This window comes from Sphaeroforma arctica (genome assembly GCF_001186125.1).
Source record: "Sphaeroforma arctica JP610 unplaced genomic scaffold supercont1.617, whole genome shotgun sequence".
Taxonomy (NCBI): Eukaryota; class Ichthyosporea; order Ichthyophonida; genus Sphaeroforma; species Sphaeroforma arctica.
The window spans coordinates 26210-36531 of NW_014039941.1; the positions used below are offsets into that span (position 1 = coordinate 26210).

At 42.2% G+C, this 10322-nt stretch overlaps 3 protein-coding genes across 3 annotated transcripts; 2 read left to right on the plus strand and 1 right to left on the minus strand.

Annotated features, from left to right (window-relative positions):
- Nucleotides 1-79: 79 nt before the first annotated feature.
- On the minus strand, nt 80-1586 carry SARC_07639 (hypothetical protein; the record flags this gene model as incomplete). Its single annotated transcript, XM_014298411.1, has 2 exons — nt 1286-1586; nt 80-192 (listed from the first exon to the last, which is right to left on the minus strand). The coding sequence occupies exons 1-2, from the start codon at nt 1356-1358 to the stop codon at nt 80-82; spliced, it is 186 nt and encodes a 61-aa protein (XP_014153886.1). The 5' UTR covers nt 1359-1586.
- Nucleotides 1587-2268: 682 nt separating this feature from the next.
- Nucleotides 2269-8789, plus strand: SARC_07640 (hypothetical protein; the record flags this gene model as incomplete). The annotated part of the gene is made up of 7 exons (XM_014298412.1): nt 2269-2611; nt 3601-3756; nt 4507-4633; nt 5074-5501; nt 6158-6360; nt 6576-6884; nt 7544-8789. Exons 1-7 carry the CDS (start codon nt 2519-2521, stop codon nt 8787-8789), a joined length of 2562 nt encoding a protein of 853 aa, XP_014153887.1. The 5' UTR covers nt 2269-2518.
- Nucleotides 8790-8896: 107 nt separating this feature from the next.
- SARC_07641 (hypothetical protein) lies at nt 8897-9350 on the plus strand (the record flags this gene model as incomplete). The annotated part of the gene is made up of 1 exon (XM_014298413.1): nt 8897-9350. The coding sequence occupies one exon, from the start codon at nt 8897-8899 to the stop codon at nt 9203-9205; it is 309 nt and encodes a 102-aa protein (XP_014153888.1). The 3' UTR covers nt 9206-9350.
- Between the last annotated feature and the right edge of the window lie 972 nt (nt 9351-10322).

Below are 10322 nucleotides of genomic sequence, written 5' to 3' on the forward strand. Positions count from 1 at the left end.
GTATATATGTATATATGTATATATATATATATATATATGTGTGTGTGTGTGTGTGTGTGTGTGTGTGTATGTATATATTCTAACTTTTCCTATCTAGGTGTTGCACATACCTTGCTGCCCGCTGGACGGGAGTGGCTGCCGGCTTAGACTTTCCGAAGAAGTCGAACATGCTCTTCTGTCTCTTCTTTGTTCCTGTTAGATCACCATATGTGCACAACCCACCTATTAAATGGACATGAAACCATAGACCACAAACGCTCGCCACGGTAGTAGACACTTACTGTGTACTCAATTGTGAACAGATCACTGCTTATGATGTTTAATCCTTTACACAATAATGTGTACTACTCTTCTAATTGTAGTGGACAGCAGTCGAAGTGATTAGCTACACATGAGTTGCTCACTGGTTCAATATTGCAGCTGGGATCGTTAGCAAAAATACAGGAGTATACTAGTGCAGTGGGTTGTGTCCGCACGTGAACTGTATTCGCATCACAGTACAAACAAGCAAATACCCTGTGTGGTCATGAGTATGTAGCCCACAAATTCTCGTAGAGAACTATATAGGGATAACTCCCCGAATACATATACACCCATATATGGGACATAAAAGATCGGTATAGCGATAGTACGCAAGTAAGCATTCAGAAGGAATACTCCTGGCATCAAGCTGATTTAACTAGCGCTATAGTTCAATTATTCGCCGCTATGTCTCAACAGAGTACGGCATCTGTATGCACTTCGCCAAAGTGTATCCATACCAAGAACTTGGAAGTGAAAAATCGATGTTGATATTGGATAGACCCATGAGCACATCAAATCCTGATGCGCTTCGCCATAGTGTAAACCTATACGAAGCACGATAGAATGTGAACTCAAAAGCACTATATGGTAGTAGACTATGAGCCCACTAGCTTTATGCAAGTTACTTTGTGTGCTGATGTTGCCGAGGTGAGCCGACCGTATAATTTGACCTTCTATGGCTATCCTCGATCTGCACACTACAAATACTCAAGACGATACACAAATCACCCATTTATACCAATACATACATACATATGAACCACAATTGTTCCATTAAGAAAACAACAATACGGTCATTTCTTTCCGCTTTTTCAACCATACACTATATAGACTTTCATGACAACACACACAAACACACTACATATGGATATCACGATTCCCTAATTCTGACTATTTCTCATTGCTCACGCGATGCTATATACCCGACGATACATGTACAAATCTTCAGATGTGTGTATATAGCCACACTACATAGGCACACCTGTCGACTCCTTCTTGGCCACCCCTTTGCCCTGTGCCGGGGTCTTTTTGCCCATCTTGTCAGAACCTAGCATACTTCCGCGCGTACTTTCTCGCAGCTTCTGAGCTGTTCTAAACACTTGATAGTGGTCAAAACTTGTGTTGATCACCCGTTCTAAGAATAGATCAATAGACGGATGGGTCGACAAACGGTGATTAGGTTGCTAGCCTGTAGTCTATTGCCAATCATATAACTCTGCACCACCTCTAAACCTCAGACTTATTCCGTATTTCTTAAAGCAATCCTTGCAACGTAAGTACCCTATGCTGTTAACTGCACATAGTCGTACAATAATAGTACAATATATTTCTCTGCAAATATATATACATAGAACCTCAACCCCCAAATGTACCACATAATCACACATAACAGAAATTGCGAACAGATTGGTAGGGCCATCTATTGCTTACGCGCCCATTCCATCATATGTATTTCATTGGCTGAAAAGGAACTTTTAATCTGTTTTCATTGGCTGGCTGTCACAGAGCTTTTTACTCCGCGATTGCGCGGGCGCTGTTTGAAATTCCGAAATCGGAAACAGGAATGAATTTCAGAATATTTGAAGGAATAATGGAAAACTTAACAACTTGACAGTTGGCACTACCACCCCTATCCCGTTTTGCGTTAGAATGTAAGTATGTACAGTACATACATAATTTTTATTGGTTTGTAATATTTGGGTTCAAAGGCGTATTACTACCAAACTATACTCATAAAGTCCCGATTATCAAATCGTACACATGTAAATAGTAGATTTGTTTCTTTCCTCCCTACTGATACGCTCAAATAAAAACGTTTACAAAACTATGCGTTTACGCTAAACAATTATGATGAACTATGCACAGTAATAAGTTTGGTTGACATCCGACACTGACTGACTCTCGGCAGACACAGGGAAAAGCACAGTGACACTGAGACATCCATATACAGTATTGATCAACACCCTCGTGAGTCCTGACGCTTCTTGTCTATATAATGCATATTTGACAAATATGAATGCATACATACGTATAATGTATTGCGAAGTGGAGTAGCAATCTAAGTGTGATTGCCAGAGAACAAATATATTATGCACTGTACTATAAGGTGATGCCATGCTTATACCCACATACATAGCTTAATATATTTAGTAAACGCAAATGGGTGAACGTGCCTGAAATCTAGAGATACCAAATCTGGTATAATCACACTAGCATGTCGCTGTTACACCGATGTGCTCGCAAGGGAGATGACGGTGCAATTGCGGATTTCTTGCGCATACAGGGCTCTGTATGTGTCAACGTGAAAGTATGTTTACAAGTTTTTCGGTTTATGCAAGATGTTCTGGCTACTGTAGATCGTGCAAAGAATTATCCATTCATGGGACGGAACCGCTGAACGCGTACGTGCATATTCATGCATATACCATTTTAATTTTATATTTTATTATATAGACATAAATATGTTCATATACTACTAATATATATATATTTATATATGTATATATATATATGTATGTATGCATGTATGTATGTATGTATGTATGTATATTATATATATATATATATATATATATAATGTAAAACTAGATATGTATATACAATATATTTGTAAGTATGCACATACAAGTATTCATGTCTGAATGGTCTTGCATATACTTGCAAATAACTGTAGTCAACTTGATTGATATTTTGGCCTCTGATTTTACAGTCGGATATTGGGAAATTAGAGACCATATATGACCTTCCCCTCAATTCCAGCTAAGCCATATAGACAGATTTCAGCTGTACTACGAAAAGAAGTTGTTGTTGTGCAGAGTTTTTGTAAAGTATTTAGTATTCGCCGCTTGATATATTCGTCTATCTAGTATTTGCTGCTAGTTGCACTTCATGAACGTGCGAATCTATATCGCTCCCTACATAACCAGCTGGTATATTTTCTAGAAGGTGCGGTGTCCCTGGTAATTGGGCCATTCATCGGGAATATTCAAATATTGTGTTGTTGGTATCTCTAATCACACTTGTACGGCAGTGAATGGCAGCCATGCAGATGCACTGGGCTTCTATGTATAGTAACAAGCATTCTGAAATAGATGTTGCCGCTAACATACGTGTCTGGCTGGTACGGCTCACTATTCGAGGTAAGGAAGGGCGGGCGATACCTTTGTCTGTAACAGGATGCAGTCTCGTATACTAACCAAAACGGAACATACCAATGCATGCACGTAAAAGCACACAGGCCACATACACGCATCCCTTGTCTTCTCTCGAACTACTATCTATTCTAATGATACTCAGGACAGACACGGCCTTACTCCGCTTCACTATGCGCTGCTACACGACCACAACAGCACCGCAATGCTACTGGTACAAAGCGGAGGGGCCGACGTGACTGTACGAGATGTGTGTGGTCGTGCACCAGCACTCATGGCCTTCTCCATCGGCTTGGCCGGGGTATGTGCAAACGGTGCGAAAGTAGTAGCGTGTGATTCCGTATCTGTTAGATGTTTCCTCCTGTTTACTAAACACTATAGACTTACCGATGGGGTATTTGAGGTGTATGTATCTGATTGTGTGTGTCCGGTACAAGGGATAGTGTTGTTAGTTGGTGTGCTCGTGGCATCCTACAGCGGCTTGACCGCGGTATGTGGAGTGTGCGACAGTGCCAATATAAGGGGGTGATGATCTGGCAAGTGTCTTATCTGTTCTATGGTCGACTGCTAGATGTACACTCCGGCTGGGTTCTCTATACAACTATACGCACGTGTTTTGTGCGACTGAGAGTTAGGAACGTGTATTGTACGAATGTGACATGTATTTGTATACACGTTGTTCTTTAACCCATTGTCTGACATCAGTTTACACCCGCGTTGGACCCCTGAAACAGCACCAGCTACATGTGCGCGTGAGCAATTCTTCAATATTTTGATATCTTTTGATAGCAGACGGTGGTGTGTGGGTCTATGTTAGTCACAAGTTGCTTGCAAGTGTCGTCTTGTTAACTTGAAGTGGGCATACTACGTGACCGAATACATGACAAGCGAATGTCATTCCCGGCCACAAACTGTCCAAATATTTCTTCTGAGGTCGAATCTTGTTACCTCCAAAGGTCAATAGTCACTAAGTCCATGGGCCACCTTACACCGGCGGAAGTATCTGGCACTTTAAGAACTCCTCATCTCACACGGACTTTGGACATTCCAGGAGCTATGTTCCGACCTCAGTACAGAGCAGGCACACACACTGATTGATGACAAGGGCAGGGGCATCGTACACTATGCTGCCAGTGCATGTGATCCGGTGGCGCTGAAGTTAGCCCTGAGACTACTCGGTGTGTACTTCATCTGGTTGTTATGTGCATGATATACATATATTTATATACATGTATATAACCGTGTTCATCTTAATGCGTATCTTGATAGGATACGTATAAATTGTATGTAATTGTGATTTCAAAGCCATCAGAATCTGGGTATGCATCGTGTATCTGATTTGGTCTGTATACCGTCAGTTGGACGTTGTGTCCCGTAGGGATACTCGAGGGCCTTTCTCGAGGGTCTCATGTTTGGTGATCCGCTACGAATACTTGAGTCAAGATTTCGCATAGTTTGGATGTTGGTTTTCGATACTATAATGGCCAGCAGTAACCCAACCCACGAGCGTTAGGAGTCGTCCCACTGCCATAGTCATTCGACCCACTGTCATTGCTAGTCGAACCCAGTACAAAATCACTCTCAAGTAAAGTATCGTCTTTCCTTGCCAAGTCCACAGATAAACCATCAGACGAACGTAAAGCTATAGCCATCGAACTACCGCGAGATTCCCAAGGGCAAACACCCCTCCACTACGTCTTGGGCCACCCCGGGGCCAACCCAAGATCGACCGCCACGGACACTGTCACCAAAGCATACGACAATATGACAACACCGTGTGACAATGCACGGCATGGTGTGACGCCACCTTGTGACACTACTACCAATGCGTATGACAATACCTCATACTTGTCCGATAATGCTACAGAAGCGCAGGCGAAAGTATCACAAGCTTATGACATTGTCCCAAGCGCGTGTGGCACGTGTCTGCAAAATGTGAGCTTACTAGTGGACCACTGTGGCACCGTGGAGGCGCTGTTTGTGCCGGACTACGCTGGACGCACGCCAGTCCATATAGGTGGCTGGCGGTCGAAGGTGCACGCGATGGTATGTGGATACATATAACGTTGTTGTCATGTGAGGAGATATTTGCTGCCCAAAAAAATTGTATTTATACTTGGATTGTGTTGGTGTGTTGGTCACAGGGAATGATTTTTCCCGTTATTGTGTGATGTGATTGCAGCTCAATATATATTTTATAGACGTCTTGCTTTTTACGTATATGTGACAAGTTTCCGGGGCAGTATATATGACACCTCGCCTCAATGACTGTGTCTGAGAAAAACGACGTTGCATTACACAAACCAAGGAGGCGTGCGGCTATCCATGTATCATGACAAGCAAGTTCTCTTCGCATAGGCTCATTTGCTTCTAAAATAATTTTTTGTAGATATTAAATTGCTTATATATACATATATATAATATTTATATATATATATATACATGTGTGTGTGTGTGTGTGTATATATATATATATATATATATGTGTGTGTGTGTGTGTGGTGGTGTGTGTGTAGTATGTATCTGTTGTTGTGTATATATATGTATATATTTATAAATATGAGTGTTGTGATGGTACTCTCGTCATAGCTAAATACATTATGCTGAGCTTCCTTGGAAAACCAATATTACCAAAAGAATACTCCAAACTCCATTCAGAATAAGGGGTCTAAAAATTGACTTATCTATTCTAACCTGTGTAGAAGCAACTGAAAACCCTGTTTGTGGGCGAGGAGAAGTACAGACAATTGCTGAATACGCCCGACTTCAGTGGCTGTACGTTGCTGCACATGGCTTATTTCCGGAGAGATCTGGACTTGGCTACATACTTGCAAATTGATATGAAGCTTCCTTTCACGCTGGACGGGTGGAGACGCTCGCCTGCGGACTGCAGAGATACAGAGGCGTATGTGAACAAAGTTTTATGCTGAGCTTAACTGTTGTGACTCTTTTACGTATATATATGGCTGTTTATTGGAACCGCACCAATGTCAGGCCCCTGTGTGTATGTGGCCGCATATACGCCAATTTCTGCTTCATTTATGAACGAGTCATGTGATATCCCTTGCATCACTTTAAGTTGTATTCAATATTTCATGTGTCCAATTATTCGCCACACAGCATCGATCAAAACTTGGAAAAATGGGCTGAACTCGAGAGATTAGCGCGAGAGTGGACGGATGCTAATGTCGAATCCGATTCTGAATCCAAAAGCGCTGCGCCAGTACCTTTCCAGGCCCCACCCTTTTTAACGTGTAACCATGGCTACAGCTTCCTAATGAATCCCCAGGGTGACCGACAGTCGCGAGGTATCGTTCCGCTTTCAGCAAAGAATAAACAGTTGTCGACAAATTCGCATTCGCTGGAACTGGAGTCGTCTGTAGCGCACGCGGGACCTTATGGTGATATCGTCAATGGCTTGCCAATAGAGTATGTAGATAGTTGATGAACTGTGATACATGCGGAAGTGTAGTATCTGGAGATTTGTATTTTATCGATGTAAGTTGTATCCTGGACTACTGTTCGTTTGTTTTTAAGTGATGCTTTGGTCTACCTTCTTCGTTGCAAACTAAAATGCATGCAGGATAAAAAAATACTCGTATACGGCTGACGTATTAGGATAGTCTCTCACACTTGCAAATCATAGGTATCACGTGTATACCGTTTTGACTATAAATCTACATAGTCAAGAATCTTCATCAAACTTTTTTATGCCAGTTCCAACATGTACGTTGTATGTATACGTGGGTTCAATTCGAATCTTTTAAGTGCATAAAATACTTATAAACACAACCATGACTATTATTATGCGTAAATGTGAGTATGTACGCGTATAGCAATCGTCAACAGAACAACAAGCAAGAACAATTTAAGATCATGTATGGATATATTCTAGCGCACACGTGAATCTTCATACAAGAGTTTGTACTTCATAGTATATGTTTTTCCGATATTGTAAATACAAATATTCGTGCAATTTCAGTTATACACGCATGCGTATGCGTGTTTAGCCATATCATGTCTGGGAATTGCGTGTGAAAATTCCACCCAATATTCTCATTCTCATTAACGTTATTCTGTATCGGTAGGTGTTCGCAACAAATCATCGCAGACGACGTACAAGCCTTCTACCTATACCGCAACCGCGCCGCGCGTATGGGAGGGTGTCCCGATATCATCTCGAATCTCAGCCATACACTGTGCCCAGCACTGACACGCCTTGTACAGCCACTCCAAACATCGCCAGCCCTACAAGTGCGACGGATTGAGGACCCAACCAATCCTGCGTATAGGCCCAGTCGGAGAGCTAGAAGCAGAAGGTCAACTTGCGACGGGGGAACAGTGAGGGGGGTATCTAAATCAGAACACGCGCCAATGGCTGAACTTGGCGGGGGCTTCGGTTTGTTCGCAGAGGCCTTTGTGCCTAAAGATACGTTGATTGGCGAGTACTGCGGAGAAGTGGTGCGACTGGATATGATTGAAAGCGAACTGGCAGAGGATTCTGATGGTAGCGAGGGCTCGGAGGTACGTACGGCTGAGAATACAAACGAAAACGTACCCAAAGACCATTCTATCGGAGTTGCTGGGAAATGTATACCAAGTGTCGATTCTGTAGGATATATAAACAAAGTAATCCCAAAAGACTATTCTATAGAGATACATGTGTGTCCGAAAAGCCCCACTGATGACTCGTACTGTATGTGCAATGACAATGAGGAGCTCGTAGTTGACGGGTCAAACTATCGCAATGCACTGGGTTTTGCGAACGACTACAGAGGTACACTAAACAAGGCTAAGGATACAAGTACAGCTACACATACGGGGTCTGGTACAACGGCAGACCCAGATGATGTCGCATGTAATAGAGCATCTCACAGGTCTATCTGTACCAATGGAGACGCCGAAGAACACACAATTGTTAACAATTCTCACTCAGATTTGCCGCGTGACCGACAATGTCTCGCAGTGAGCTGTGTAGGTTGCAGCCGAAGTCAACAGAAGTGTAAACCCGAGAGCGGAGCCGCCGGGTGTGGTGCGAGACCACGGTGCGACGACGGTTTATCACAGAATACACACGCTTCAGAAACGGTTGGTATTGAGCCTAGGCTGAATAGTGCTGCGAGTATGGCCCATGAGACCGCCAGCCTGACTGACCAGCGATCGAAGCGAAAGGCGTCTGATGTGCTCAGCAAGGACAGGCTTCAGAACACACATTTCGTGCAAGTGATGTTCAGGGGATGGCCCAGGATTGTGGGGGTTACGATTGAAGACATCTCCGCCGGAGACGAGATTTTGATTGATTATGGGGAGCTTTTCTTTCAGCAGCACGACTGAAAGCAAAGGGAGATACACTTTGCTAATCAGCCATATGCACGCGATTAAACTAGCTTGAGATATCTGGGGCATAAAAATATACCGGCCGGCCGGTCAATTTCCGTCGCATGGTTCCCATTGGTGACGAAGAGGTCACATGTACGGGTCACAATTGTGGGTACCCCATGGGCGATGAGGCTCTGATTGACTGTGCGAAGCTCCCACTCAGTAGCAACGACTGGGAGGTCGGAACTGTCACACTCTGTGAGTCTTGCCTCAGAGAGTTGTGTGGGGAACAGTGTCTGTCCGGTTCGGACGGTTCGTTGAATACTTACTATTGTCGTTTTAGTGGTTACCATGGTAACATCGCACGGATTCCCGACAACCCAGTGCTGTTAGAACATAACCTGCCAGAAACATCGGATGCGCACGGATGACATTTAATTCGTGATTGTTTTCATCATCGGAGTTCATCAGGAAGGCGAAAGAAAGGGAGATCTGCATTCAAAAGGCACAGAGCTTTCCGGATTGCAGGAAAATGTTGTCAATGTACCAGTATTTTATATTTGCCCAATTGAGTATGTGCTTTGCTGTGTAGATTCCAATTTATTTCGAGTCCGTGTCAGTATGATAAGATCCTGTGTATGTGCAACAGATGTGTTGTGTTTCAAAAGACTCCTGAATATAGGATTCGTTTCGTGTTGTGACATGTGAGACTTCAACTGCACAGTGTTTGCGTGCATTGATTGTTTGTATATCGAATATACAACTGCTTATTGTATCTGTCTATACAGGTGTATATGTAGATATCCGAAACTATCTATTTTTATACAATGGTAATGGTTTTCTGGGCAACGTTAAGTTTGTACTTTCGAGTATGTCACCAAAAACGGGGTATGATCACAGACAACAATATATTCTCGTGTTAACAAGTGTATAACCAAACACGTATATTGCAGGTACGAGTTGATATATGAATGTACATAGATCTGCACATGCAAATATATGTTTTTGTATCCAAGTATATATCGATGTGTAGATCCCACTGTGATTTTTTGGCAACTATGCCCACTTAGATCATGTTGCTTTCAATACTACAAATGAATGTGCCCGTTTTTTCAACTTCAGATCTTTATTAGCAACAACAAACAACCGCAATATAGAAGAGGTCCACATGTGTATAGTATAGTTGCCTATTGGTGTAATACTGTGTGGCGTATGGTTTATGCATAGCGAATTAATTCTCAATTTTCTGTGAATTTAGCTGTAGGTGTCGAAATTAAATGCACATTTTTCACACCACCTATTTGTTTAAATTAAAACTATATTCACTCGCATAACAAACAGTTGTCATTTCTAAATACACTCATTTATTCAAGTCTTACATATAATAAGCATAATCTCTGTCACATACTCAAGATGAGATATGCGTGTGTATACTCGATATGGTGAAACCAAATTAGCTCTACTTCACAATTTCAAGTAATGTGACTATGTATAAACATAGAATAGATAGAAAATATAATCGTATTTTAATATATATATATGTATGTA